Raw genomic sequence first — 14,664 nt, 5'->3', positions numbered from 1 at the left:
TGTTTGTAGCTTTAGCTTGAATTACTTGGCCAGGCTATGCTGTCTTCCTACTTACTAAAGATTAGGAATGTACAGTGAACATTTTGTGTGACTTAATTTGCATAGCTTGGTGATACAAGGCTGTGTGGTTAATTCTGCAATACATTGCTCCTGCTTTCCTTGTGAAAAATGCAGTCTGCAGTCAAAGCAAAAGTGGCAAGAATTGTCCTGAATTATAATTGAGTTAATTGTAGGATTTGACTGCTTAACTTTGTACATAGAGGAGAAAGTGAGGACTGCAGATGTTGGAGATCAGAGCTGAAAATGTGTTGCTGGAAAAGCGCAGCAGGTCAGGCAGCATCCAAGGAGCAGGAGAATTGACGTTTCGGGCATGAGCCCTTGGGTTGTTTTAAGCTGTCTTGTAACATTAAATCGCAAAAAATGACAAGTAACATGCTGTGCATCAATTTGAGTGTTTAATATATCTCAGTTATCATTGAACAAAATAATGAACCATGCATTGCCTTAATAAAATTATCATTTTTAGTCATGATATTAGAAAAGCAGACTTTTGTTTTGAATTGTATGCCTTGCTTCAAATCTGTAATTGTGTTATCCAATATAACAAGCCTTTTTAACTTGTTTTTGACACCTGTGATTCCCCTAGATATGTACAAAGTGATTTTATAGTTTATCTTTTCACGACAGGAATTCCATTACATCCTTTATACCTGTCCAAATTATCTTAAAGTCTGTCAAGTTGATCTTATTACCTCAAAATGTACACAACTTATAACACTGTTAATGTCATAAAACATCTAGGATGTTATAGGATAATTATAAAGCAAAGTGTGACATCAAGCCAATATATTTGGTGAGATGATCAATAGTTTAGTAAAAGGTGTAGTAGACTTTAAGAATTGTCTTCAGGGAGAAAAACAAGATGGTGGGGTAATCCTGCAGCCTAGGCAACTGAAGGCACAGCCAGTAATGATGGAGCAATTAAAATTAGGCCAGAATTAGAGGGGTGCAGACATTGAGTTTTGTGGGGCTAGAGGAGATTTATAGAGATGGAGTGGGATGAGGCCATTGAGTCATTTGAAAATCAGGATGTAAGTTTCAAAATCAATACATTTGTCTTGCAAGCAAGCAAATGGCTGATAGGAGAGCAAAGTTTGGTGAGAGTCATTCATAGGCAGCAAAATTGTGCGCAACCTCAAATTTAAAGAAGGCACAATGTGAGAGACCAGCCAGGAGGAATAATCCTGTAATTGCTTTGTTACATCTATCCTTTCTTACAAGTGTTCAACCAGTTCCAATATCTTAATTTCCCAATTAATTTGCTGATTTACATAGGTCTTAGATATTGAAATTTCACACAAAACACTTTTCCAGCATTAGTAGAAAAAACAATTTGTCTACCTGATTCTGATAAATATATCCTATTTGCTGTCCCTTTCTGGTGTTACTCTTAAAGCAAAACGTATCGTCTGCAAGTCCCTTCCTCTTAAAATGACAGCATCTTGATGGTCAAAAATCAGCTGCTAGTAAGTGAGAGATGTAACTTGCTGTGCTTATTTGTTCCTAGGGGGAAGTAAGTGACATCTGTTTTTAAAACATTCATCCACGTAGAACAAAAGACATGATCATAAATTATTTGAATGACATCATGACCCTGTGTCATGCTGAGTTCATTCATCCTTCATTCATCCTTCTGTTGAATGAGTTTGAATTTCTAGTTTTAATATCAAGGAATAGTTATTTACTTAAATTCAGCCTTGGACATAGTGGGTAGCTTGCTGACTTTATGTCGGCTTTCAGATGAAGTAATGGGCACTACGAGGCATTCCTGTTTAAGGAAAGTTGAACTTGGAGACTGGTCTTGTCCTGCTAAATTACACCTTTTGTCAGCTGACCATGAAGTTGGTTTTGTGTGAGCTGTTGACAAGCTTTACACCAGACTAAGTTCCCATTAACTCCTATTACAGCTGTAAAATGATGATTAAGGAACTGGGAGGTGAAATGGGACATCTAAAGTGAGGAGAAAGAGCTCTAATTGTACAACAATTTGAATCACAGACTGACTTCCAGATTTGCCTAACCTCTTCAAATCATGTTCACTGAATTGTGACTGAGTTGTTCAGATGTTGGCTGATCTTGCTTTTTTTTTATTGTAAGACCAATAACCATATAAAAGATAGTTCATTACAGTATTTACACTCAAAGTCTTTCAGAAAAGTATCCTTTGTAGGGATAATATAAAAAGGGTAATGATTGGGAGGAAAATTATTCCATTTTCCAGGTTGTGCATAGATACTCTGTGGTACATAAGTAAACCATGTAGAACTGAATGTTCCCAGACATCATAGTCACAGTTGGTAAATGACAAGTAAATGCTCACCTAGTCGGCAAGATTTTAAAATGTTACAATTGACCTCTGCGTTCCTAGTTTGGAAAAAAATTTGGTTGGGATTATTCTAATGATCACAGTATAAGATTCAGATTCTTAACTACCTGTTTTGGAGATTGGGGAGAGAAAGGAGAATATCAGAATATATCAGAATGCTTTTTAAATTATTTCTAAATTTTAAGTATTTTATATTTAGGCAGATTCCTTTAAAATGGGCCAGGATTTTGTGAAGAACTCCTCATCAACCTTTGAAAACTTGGATCATTGTGATCTCGCCACAGGCATGTTAGATTTAAATGTCAAGAGAGAAATGATGAGGACTGCCACAGTTACTCGGTTCAGTACAGACACTGCTGCCTTAAATGCCTCTACACAAGGAATTCTACTTGAAGGTACTTCAGACACAGGTTGCCTAAATCACCAAATGTCATCAACAAATATTAGCAAGTATTCATCCAGTGTAAAGCATGAACTGTTAAAGATGGACAAAAGGAAGGCCTCCCTAGCACGAGAATCTATACTCTTCATGAAAGGAGTTATGGATGAATGTACACACATTGGAAATTTCTCAGGTAATTTAAACTTTTCAATGAAATTCAAAATATGTACAAAGTGGTGTAATCTACCTAATTATGGCATTGTGTCTCATTGTTTAGGAACCATTTGAGTCTCTTCTGATAGTTCATTGGGTAGTTTTGTCATGTGTTTAGCTTATTTTAGTAAGGGTAATGGTTAAGGTTTTATAGGTGGTCTTTATGTCAGAAAGGAAATGTTTCTCATGCAGCTTGAATTGCTGATCCCATCATTGCTGGAAGTGTAGTTTTGAATGACTCTTTGGCCATAGTACGATTGACTCAACAGTAAGAGTTTTATTTTATTCTATTCTATTTTGGAATAGTCTGTTAAAATCATTGTCCAAATTGACATGTGGAAAATGACAACTTTGGTCGAGGTAATTGGAAGGGTGACTGTACACATGGAAATTTGCATCAGTCACTTCTCCAAAGAATATTGGATAGAATTGAAAAAAAGAACTTAAATGAAGCTTTCAAAGATTTGGAGTATCTTTCTTTTTGGGCTCTGTAATAGCTAATGCATACCTGTTTTTTAGAACTCTATGCATGAACATGATTCACATCTTTGTGACCAATGTCAGAAGGTTGATATCAGAGTAATTTGCTGTTTTAGAGGCAGAATTTATTTCCCCTGGGAAAGTAGCAGAGGATACTGGACAAGAAATGAATTAAATGGTGGATTTGTCCCCATCTGTATTTACATATTGCTCAACTTGAGATTGCATTGACAAAGGTCTGAACTTGTATGTACTCTCTCGCATGGAACTAACCTCTACAGGGAAGGGCGAACACAAAAGAACTGCATTTGTAGGAAATAATTACAATCCTTATTCTTGCTAATCAGCTGGTTTTTTTTGTTGCTTTGTAAACTCTGTTTGACTGTTACAGTAGGTAATCCTTTGTCACCAATTTTAACATCAGTCAAGTGCATTCGTCTCCACCATTGTAGCTTTAATAAAAGGCATCATTTGAGCATATTTTATTTATTACAATGTATGAATTTATATTTTTCATTTCAGCACTTACCTAGTACATTTTTAATTTAGTAATCTATTTTAATTATCATTCATGGTATAGAATCCCACAGTCCAATAACAAGAACATTTTCTTGTGATATCTATCTTTTGTTCTTACAATGATAGCAGAGTCTATAGTCCCATTAATGATTTGCTGACAAATTCTGATTTTGACTTCAAGCCTCCTGAATACTTCCATAAATTTAGCATCTTCTATTTGCCCCTTCCTCCATCTTCCTTACAGAGAAATACCTCTCAATTTTCAATCATTTATTTATCAAAAAATATAATCTCTTATTCTTAGGGTAATTATGGTTAATTACTGTTGTACCCTGTAATGCACAGCTTTTAAGGAAATGTCAAGATTCCAAGTGCAGTCACAAGCGCAAGTTTTGCAGTTGAATTCTGAGGCAGTAAAGACTAGTGGACTACCACTCTAGCTACAGCAGCCATCCTCCTACTCTTAGGAGCTCCCACACTTTCAACCTCCCTCTGAGCCCTGCCCCTGTTCACTCATAGGTCCCTGCCCTCACTTACATGATTCTTGTTGAAGGGTCATGATGATTTCAAACCTTGCAATGGAGTCACGGTGAGAAAACAATTGCAGAGCACCACTATCATGAAATACTACAACAGCTTGCAATACAAATCGTTCTGCTATAATGCACGTTTCATTAACACGAATTTGCTATGACTGATGAATATGGGACACTTTCTAAAGCACGAACTTTTAAAACGTGCGTTAGCTGTAACGTGATTACATTGCCAACATTTTAAGTGAGTTTCTAAAGCGCAAATTTTCTATAATGCGGGGTTGCAAAGACCATGCAGTACATCTCTATGACTCTATAACACGACTATCGCGTTGTGGAAGAACTACGTGTACTGAAATCTGTTTTTATTGTCTTTTAAAAATTCAAATGAATTACTTTGTTTTGATAATCAGTGCTGTATCCTTGTTTAATAATCATCCCATTGCTTTTTATGATTTTTCTGTTACATTCCTCTTTGAAGATCCATGTGTCTACACCACCTCCTAGATCTTTGTCCTTTGTATTCTGAATTGTTTTACCATTAGAGACTATCACTTTGCATTAACTTTATCATTATGACACGTGTGCATTTGTAAATTTCTTAAATGGAAAACAAAAGATGTTTCACTAGCATTTCGTAGCATTTCACAAACCGTAATCTAGTATCTAAAAACATGAATTTACACGTACTCTTTATTTTCTATCCCCCACCTAAAGCTGTTGTAGTAATGTTACTGGACCAGTAATCCAGATATCTGGGATAATGTTCTGAAGATATGGGTTCATATCCCAATGTGGCAGATAGTGGATTAACATTTCATAATAAATTCAATTAATATATCTGGAATTGAAAGAAATTGAAACTGCTGAATCCCTAAAATTGTTCATAAATCTGCTGTCTGTACCTAGTCTGGCCTGAATTGCAGACTCTCAGCATTGTAATTGATCCTTAACAGTCTGATTAAATAGCCAATTAAGTCACTCAGTTGCAGCAAATTAGGGATGGGCAACAACTGGTATTATAAATGACAGCCACTATAGAATAAAGCAGACACTTTTGCTCACATAATATCTCTTGTGTGACACTTAAGCAAACACCCTGTGAAAAGTTACTGCATTCTCTTTATCAGCATATTGTGGTTTCTTCAAAATTTCAATTAGCCAAGCCTTACCCAACCTTTAAAAGTCAAAATGGATGATTCCCAATTCGCTAATACTTCTGATTGTTCACTCATTTGACTTCAGTGATTCCACTGCTAATGAACTCTTGTTGCAGAGTGGTTGCCTTTCTACTTCTTTGCCTCTGGGCCAGAAGGCCTTGGCCCAAGTCTCACCTGCTGCAAAAGCGTATCGTAACATGCCTGAACACGTTAATTAAAATAACTACTATAGGCAAAGTATAAGTAAAAGGCTGATCGACTGTTTTCAGGCTTATCTTAAACAATCTTCTCTGTTCTGTAGATTTTTCTTGGGCCCATTTCCTGTTTGCAAAGCTGTTTGAAACATTGCACTTAAGCCTCTTACCATGTATTTGCCAACTTCCTGAAGTGTTGAGATGCATGGGCATTGACCTGGTGATTTTTGTATTTTTAATGCTGAACTTTGTTATTAGTTTGATTTAGATTTTTATCACTGTATAGTTCGACCACATTCATTTTGAGTCCTACAGTTTCACTTTCATATTCCTCGGAAAATTTATTTGTGAGAGTTATGGCCATTCCCTTACACTCAAATATAACATGGCTCCTTTCATCATAAGTCTTTGTATGTCTTATTTGACTATCTTTTTAATTACGTGTTTGTGTTTATGATGACTCTTGTTCTTTCCCTTCGTTTAATAAGGTTTCTTACTCAATTTCAACCTTTTGCTTGCCTTCTATAATTAAGTTCCTTAGTTTTCCGGTTCCATAATTCCTCTACCAAAGTTTAAACCACCATTTTGTTGTGATCACTATCCATTGAGCCCCATGTTTTTGAACCAACCCATTTGCATCTGGTTGAACTGTTACTTTTGTTCTTTAATCTGTAATTTTTCCAACCAACTGTTCTTAACTATGTTCTACATCGTAACAATGAAAAAAAACTGTTCAATTCCTTTATCTTGATAACTTTAAGACCAGGACTACCTTCAGTCCTGTTTGGTTACTTATAAGCAAATTTAATTCTCTGTTCTTTCAGCATTCTTGCACATTAATCACTGAAAAGATCCTAATTACAATCTCAGAACATCACCTAATTTCATCAGAAGCAGATTATCTACCCTAAGGTAAACAAACATAATGTTTATCGTTATTACAATTTAGGGTGTAGGTTTGCTCACTGAGCTGTAGGTTTGATATCCAGGCGTTTCATTACCTGGCTAGGTAACATCTCAGTGGCGACCTCCAAGTGAAGCAAAGCTGTTGTCTCCTGCTTTCTATTTATATCTTTCTCCTGGATGGGGTTCCTGGGGTTTGTGGTGATGTCATTTCCTGTTCGTTTTCTGAGGGGTTGATAGATGGCATCTAGATCTATGTGCTTGTTTATGGCGTTGTGGTTGGAGTGACAGACCTTTAGGAATTCTCTGGCATGTCTTTGCTTAACCTGTCCCAGGATAGATGTGTTGTCCCAATCGAAATGGTGGGTTTTTTCCTCCGTGTGTAGGGCTATGAGGGAGAGGGGGTCGTGTCTTTTTGTGGCTAGCTGGTGTTCGTGTATCCTGGTGGCTAACTTTCTTCCTGTTTGTCCTACGTAGTGTTTGTGGCAGTCCTTTCATGGAATTTTGTAGATGACGTTGGTTTTGTCCATGGGTTGTACTGGGTCTTTTAAGTTTGTTAGTTTTTGTTTGAGAATGTTGGTGGGTTTGTGTGCTACTAGGATTCCGAGGGGTCTCCGTAATCTGGCTGTCATTTCTGAAACTTCTTTGATATATGGTAAGGTGGTTAGGGTTTCTGGCTGTGTTTTGACTGCTTGTCATGGTTTGTTCTTGAGGAATCTGCGCACTGTATTTTTTGAGTATCCGTTCTTCTTGAATATGTCATATAGATGGTTCTCCTCTGTTTTTCGAAGTTCGTCTGTGCTGCAGTGTGTGGTGGCTCGTTGGCATAGTGTTCTGATACAGCTTCGTTTGTGTGTGTGTGTTGGGATGGTTGCTGGTGTAGTTGAGTATTTGGTCAGTGTTTGTCGGTTTTCTGTATACGCAGGTTTGTAATTCTCCCTTGTCCTTTCTTTCTACTGTGATGTCCAGAAATGCGAGTTTGTTGTTCAGAAATGACAGCCAGACTACTAAGACCCCTCGGAATCCTAGTAGCACACAAACCCACTAACATTCTCAAACAAAAACTAACAAACTTAAAAGACCCAGTACAACCCATGGACAAAACCAACGTCATCTACAAAATTCCATGCAAGGACTGCCACAAACACTACGTAGGACAAACAGGAAGAAAGTTAGCCACCAGGATACACGAACACCAGCTAGCCACAAAAAGACACGATCCCCTCTCCCTCATAGCCCATGCACGTGGATGAAAAAAACCACCATTTCGACTGGGACAACACATCTTTCCTGGGACAAGCTAAGCAAAGACATGCCAGAGAATTCCTAAAGGTCTGTCACTCTAACCACAACGCCATAAACAAGCACATAGATCTAGATGCCATCTATCAACCCCTCAGAAAATGAACAGGAAATGACATCACCACAAACCCCAGGAACCCCATCCAGGAGAAAGATATAAATAGAAAGCAGGAGACAACAGCTTTGCTTCACTTGGAGGTCGCCACTGATGATGTTATCTAGCCAGGTAATGAAACGCCTGGATATCAAACCTACAGCTCAGCGAGCAAACCTACATCCTAAACCTCAACCTGAGGTACAAACCTTCACAAACCTTGCGTTATTACAATTGTTAGTGTAAAGCTCTAAATTAGTGTTTAGTTCCTGCTGTTACATTTTCTGCAATGTATTCCCAGTTTTGGAATATGTTACTTATTTCTTAAGTCTCTTGAGATATGATGAATCAATGAGGGGTTACTTTTCTAATGTTGTTAGTCCTTCATAAATATAGTCACCCACATTCAGTTTTTAAATGTCTATTTCTCTTGTCAACCTTAGCATCAGGAATATTTTTAGTTCCTAATTTTCCCTAACTGAAACAAAAGTATTATTAAGGCTACAAACTTCTGTCCTTAAATGGTAAATATTGATTTTAGTTTAGCACCTTTATTTCTAACACTTTACGTTAACTGCAACCATGATCTATTCACACTCATCACATTTCACATTTCTTTTTCCTTCAGCCATTTTGAGAAAGTTAATGAAAATAATGCCTCCATTTCTGACGTCATGTTTTAGTACCAAGGTCTTAAAGTACATAATTTTTCCAGTTTAACACTGAAGTAGCTTTCTCGTTGAGTGTAACAGTAATGATAGTTCTGAAGTTGAAAGGACTTTGTGCCAAACATGGAAAATCTCCTATTTAACATTGGCATAAAAAAATTCCCCAGGACAGCCCACATCCTACCCAGAAAAAAAAGCTTTCTATGTTGGTTGTTTGGCAACTTTTAAACCTGGCACATGTCACTATGTTCCTGTGAAAACTGTGGGTAAAATGTTAGCAATGGTAAGTGTTTTTCTAAAAACTTTTATCTGTTTCTTTTATAAATTAAATTGTGTTTTATTTAAATTTTTAGCCTAGAGAATTTATAAATACATCTGTCTTTGAAGACATACAAAAGTCAGGTATTAAACAACAATTTATATCTTAGTTAATTGCCAATTCAGGTTAAAATTTCAGTGAATTGTGAAGAAATTGAATAACTTGTTTTATTCCGTGAGTAGCCTACAAGTCTGCATGGTGCTATTGAAAATCAGAAATAAAACATTCATTACTTAATTATAAATAATACTTTATATTCAGGCGAATTAGAACAAAGACAAGAAAAATCATTTATTTATTGTACCTTATACTTTTTCTACGGTTTCCTGACGTGCTTCCTATGGAAAAATTACGTTTTGAAATAGCCATTTTCTGGATTTGTGCCTGACACATGCCAAAGTTCTATAAGCTGCAAAGAAACAAATAACTAGTTAAACTATTTTTAGTGTCTAAAGGGCTTGCACTTTATTGAATTAAGGAGTCTGAACCAAGATAGCTCTGGCAAGTTCTGGTCGCCACATTACCAAAAGGATGTGGATACTTTGGAGAGGGTGCAGAGGAGGTTCCCCGGGATGTTGCCTGGCATGGAGGGTGCTAGCAATGAAGAGAAGTTGAGTAGATTAGAATTAATTTCATTAGAAAGATGGAGGTTGAGGGGGACCCTGATTGAGGTCCACAAAATCATGAGAAGTATAGAGAGGGTGGATATCAAGAAATTTTTTCCCAAAGTGGGGGGGACTCAATTATTAGGGGTCGCGAGTTCAAGGTCAGAGGGGAAGAGTTCAAGAGATATATGTGTCGAATGTGCTTTATGCAGAGAGTGGCGGGTGTCTGGAACGCGTTGCAAGCAGAGTTGGTAGAAGCAGGCATAATAGCGTCATTCAAGATGTATCTAGACAGATACATGAATGGGAAGGGAGCAGAGGGATACGGATCCTTACAAAATAGGCAACAGGTTTAGGTAGAGGATATGGATCGGCGCAGGCTCGGAGGGCTGAAGGGCCTGTTCTGATGCTGTAATTTTCTTTGTTCTTGGTCACAATTTTCCAATCTTCAAGAATGCAAATTGCACGGGATTGACAAACAAGTAGTGTCATGCTCTTATTTGAGAAAAATAACCTGAGTAATTATAGCTATAGCTCTTAGAATAAGAACAATTGTTATTATTGCAGACTCTTAGAATCCATAATTTGAAATAAAATAACAAGCATTTAGCAATAGATGTTTTAATTGAAGGCAAGCAGTAAGAATTTATTACAGGCAAGTCACTTGACAAATCTGAGTTTATTTTTAACAAATTACTGAATAAAGAAATATAGTGAATGTAGTTTAAAGATTTCCACAAGTTATTCAGCAAAGTGCATTAGATTAGATTAGATTCCCTACAGTATTGTTAGAACTCTTCTTCATTCTTCATTATTTTAATTTTATTATTTTATGAATTTTGGTTTAGAATTGTGAATGGGGAATTGTGAGCTGAACATGACTTTTAGACTGTAGCTAACAGCTTGTGTTTAAAAGCACCTTGGATCAAATGAACTTTTGCTTATTTATGAGGCCAACCTTGGAAGTTAATTGCAGGTTAGTTCCTGACCAAAATGTTCGACCTCAGTTTCATCATAGGGAAAAGAGTATTATATTTAAACAAATAAGCGAAGTTGGCTATTAATGAGATCAGTACCTGGAATTGGTTCCAGCAAGTCTGGAAAGGATCTTCTCCTCGAAAAGCAGATGTATGGTAACTAAGACCTCATGGAGGAGACAACCAGTCTGTCAGAGAATGTAGTGGGTTTTGGACTGTTTTCTGTGAAAGTTATGTGGCAGTTGAAGCTACAGCATGAATATTTGAAAGCTCTTTGCATAACCTTCTTTGCCAGCTCTTGGAAGTTCAGAGAATAAGAAACCAAGTTATAAGCATTACTGCCTATATCTGAGTAAGCTGTAAGTGTGATCCTGAACGACATCTTCAGAAAATTGACTAACAAACTGCCTCTTTATCTGTGAAACAACGCATCGTGAAGACCACTTAATTAATCTAGCCAGTTTTATTATTATTTAAACCTTAACTGTGTTTATCTGTTTTCTTGAAAGTTCTAAATATCTTTTGTGTGATTTAATTTGCAGTGCCAGTAGACCCTAGTCTGATCATAGTGGTCCAAGCAAAGGAAGATGCCTACATTCCTCGAGCTGGAGTACGTAGTCTTAATGAAATCTGGCCAGGGTGTGAAATCAGATACTTGGAAGGTGGTCACATCAGTGCTTACCTTTTCAAACAAGGCCTGTTCAGGTAAAAGCAGTGAAGAGTTACCAAACTGGCATTTATCTGTTGCCTTGAAGAGAAATGTTGTTGAGTATAAAGATACAAGCAGAAACACTTTTCATAGGTAATTGATTGCATTTTTCTTCTACATTAAGCATTATACACAGCTGAGGGGGCAAATAAGTATCTAGCCAACTATTTTGTGAACTGCGGAGATGAGTTATCAAATAGGCAGCTTCACAGCACTTTGCTGGTTTTGGGACATTGGAATGTCAGCAATTACATGTCGCCCCTTAAAGGAATAGCAAGACCCCCCAATGGGGGCATGCTCAAGCTGGCAGTATTCCTTGAACTCCAGAGGAGCACTCTGCACAAAATTAGAGATATTTTCTTCAACTAATCTGTCACATCTAAATTGGAAAGATGTTGTGAAACTTGAAAGGGTTCAGAAAAGATTTATAAGGATGTTGCCAGGGTTGGAGGATTTGAGCTATAGGGAGAGGCTGAACAAGCTGGGGCTGTTTTCTGTGGAGCGTCGGAGGCTGAGGGGTGATCTTATAGAGGTTTACAAAATGATGAGGGGCGTGGATAGGATAAAAAGGCAAAGTCTTTTCCCTGGGGTCGGGGAGTCCAGAACTAGAGAGCATAGATTTAGGGTGAGAGGAGAAAGATATAAAAGACACCTCAGGGGCAATTCTTTTACGCAGAGAGTGGTAAGTGTATGGAATGAGCTGCCAGAGAAATTTGTGCAGGCTGGTACAATTGCAACATTGAAGAGGCATTTGGATGGGTATAAGAATAGGAGGGGTTTGGAGGGATATGGGCCAGTTGCTGGCAGGCGGGACTAGATTGGGTTGGGATACTGGTCAGCATGGATGGGTTGGATCGAAGCGTCTGTTTCCATGCTGTACATCTCCATGACTCTATGGTATATTATGTGTATGTGTCCTCAGTGAGAACCAGTTCCATCTGCTGAGGGTAATATTCCATTTAATTAAAATGTCAAAACATCTAACCTAATTATCTTGATTCAACCAGAATTCAGTACCATTTGCAGGTTATTGTCCGATATGTATTCCAATACAGAAATGAATCAGGGAGATTGTAGATTATGATAATTGCTTAATCTCAAGTTTCAGATGGGAAAATATTTTTAAAGCTGAATGGAACTTTGTGCTGTTTTCAAACAAAGTCAATCTTCTTGCTACTTCCATCTCAAAACAAATAGTCTGACTGTAAGAATATGAATTTTAAAATCTAAGTGTTGTGTAGCCTAGTGTAACTCAGCAAGCACAATGGTAAGTGCTGAATCAGAGTATGAGTAAAAATGTGAACCGTAAAATTTTGGATAAATTCAGGTGGTGATGAAGGAGCGGCTGTCTGAAAGCTAGTGCTTCCAATTAAACCTGTTGGACTATAACCTGGTGTGTGATTTTTAACTTTGTACACCCCAGACCAACACCAGCATCGGGATTAGCTTGCCAATTACTGGGAAAGGGTTGGGCATGTGTCCTTCCCAGCAGTTAACAGGGTGGCACGGTGGCACAGTGGTTAGCACTGCTGCCTCACAGCACTAGAGACCCGGGTTCAATTCCTGCCTCAGGCGACTGACTGTATGGAGTTTGCACATTCTCCCGTGTCTGCGTGGGTTTCCATCCGCAGTCCAAAAAAAATGTGCAGGTTAGGTGAATTGGCCATGCTAAATTGGCCGTAGTGTTAGGGGCAGGGATAAATGTAGGGGAATGGGTCTAGGTAGGTTGTGCTTCGGCGGGTCGGTGTGGACTTGTTTATGAAGGGCCTGTTTCCACACTGTAAGTAATCTAATCTCCAAATCAAAGTAATAAAGGCATGGATGAGGGTTTAAGCAGCAGATATAATGAGACAATCACTAAATCAGTGATGTTGTGAAGGTGGAATTGACTCAGCCTTGGTAATGATTACATGGCTATATGGACAGAAGCTCAACTTGAGGTCAAATATAACATCAAGGTTACAAATAGTCTGTTTTAGCCTCAAATAATTACCAGGCATTAAGCCAGTAACTTGGAATTCAATTACTGAATTGAAGGAAATCTCTTCAAATATCTCCAAATTTGCAGATAGCACAGAGGTGGGTAGGAGAATGAGCTATGAAGAGGATGCAGAGATGCTTCAGTGTGACTTGGATAAGCTGAATGATTGGGCAAATGCATGGCAGATGGAATATGCAATAGATAATCTACTTTGTGAGCAAAAGCAGGACTGTGGATTATTATCTGACTAAAAACTCAGGGGAATGTGCAACAAAGCTTGTGTGTGCTAATACACCAGTTACTGAAGGAAAGCATGCAGATGCAGTAGGCAGTCAAGAAGAGGTGGAAGATCAGCCATGATCTTGTTGAATGATGAAACAGACTCAAATTGGAGAAAGTGAGAACTGCAGATGCTGTCTGACATGCTGTGCTTTTCCAGCACCACTCTAATAGACCATTCTTTCTGTGACGACCTGGTCAGGTCCACACCCCCGAACAACTCACCCTCCCCTCCCAGCACCTTCCCCTGACACCGCAGGAATTGCAAAACCTGTGCCCTCACCTCCGCCACCTCTGTACAAGGCCTTATAGAAGCCTTCCACATCTATCAAAGTTTCACCTGCACTTCCACACGTCATTTATTGTATCCATTGCTCCCAATGCGATCTCCTCTACTTTGGGCAGACTGGACACCTTTTCGTCGAGCACTTCAGAGAACATCTCTGGGACACCCACACCAATCAACCCCACTGCCCCATGCCCGAACATTTCAACTCTCCCCTCCCACTCTGCCGAGGACATGCAGGTCCTGGGTCTCCTCCACCGCCACTCCCTCACCAGCCGATGCCTGGAGGAAGATTGCCTCATCTTCTGCCTCGGGACCCTTCAGCCCCAGGGCATAAATGTGGACTTCACCTGTTTCCTCATTTCCACTCCCCCCACCTTACCCCCAGTTCCAACCTTCCAGCTCAGCACCATTCTCATGACCTGTCCCACCTGTCAATCTTCCTTCCCACCTATCCGCTCCACCCTCCTCTCCGACCTATCACCTTTAGCCCAACCTCCATCCACCTATTGCACTCTCAGCTACCCCAGCCCCACCCTCCTCCCATTTATCTCTCCACCACCGAAGCTCCCAGCCTCATTCCTGATGAAGGGCTTTTGCCCGAAATGTTGATTTTCCTGCTCCTCAGATGCTGTCTGATCTGCTGTGCTTCTCTAATCTTGATTCAAACAGTC

The 14,664-nt window shown here is 38.7% G+C and overlaps 1 protein-coding gene across 8 annotated transcripts in view; it reads left to right on the top strand.

Annotated features, from left to right (window-relative positions):
* The window catches only part of abhd18 (abhydrolase domain containing 18), a 98,952-nt gene that overhangs the window by 81,723 nt on the left and 2,565 nt on the right, over window positions 1-14,664 (top strand). For 6 of the 8 annotated variants that reach the window (XM_087980083.1, XM_087980084.1, XM_087980082.1 and 3 more), the window contains 2 exons: window positions 2,586-2,961; window positions 11,278-11,440. In XM_087980083.1, the coding sequence (XP_087836209.1) occupies window positions 2,586-2,961; window positions 11,278-11,440 (539 nt within the window). Of the gene's footprint in view, window positions 1-2,585; window positions 2,962-6,691; window positions 6,780-7,739; window positions 8,299-11,277; window positions 11,441-14,664 lie in introns of those variants that run through there. The other 2 variants (XR_015753333.1, XR_015753332.1) reach the window with 2 other exon arrangements.

Source organism: Chiloscyllium plagiosum, unplaced genomic scaffold (genome assembly GCF_037043375.1).
Source record: "Chiloscyllium plagiosum isolate Xiang-an unplaced genomic scaffold, Cpla_swu_hap1 HiC_scaffold_36, whole genome shotgun sequence".
Lineage (NCBI taxonomy): Eukaryota > Metazoa > Chordata > Chondrichthyes > Orectolobiformes > Hemiscylliidae > Chiloscyllium > Chiloscyllium plagiosum.
Note: the sequence above shows the minus strand (reverse complement) of the source record. Positions and strands in the feature narration are given on the sequence as shown.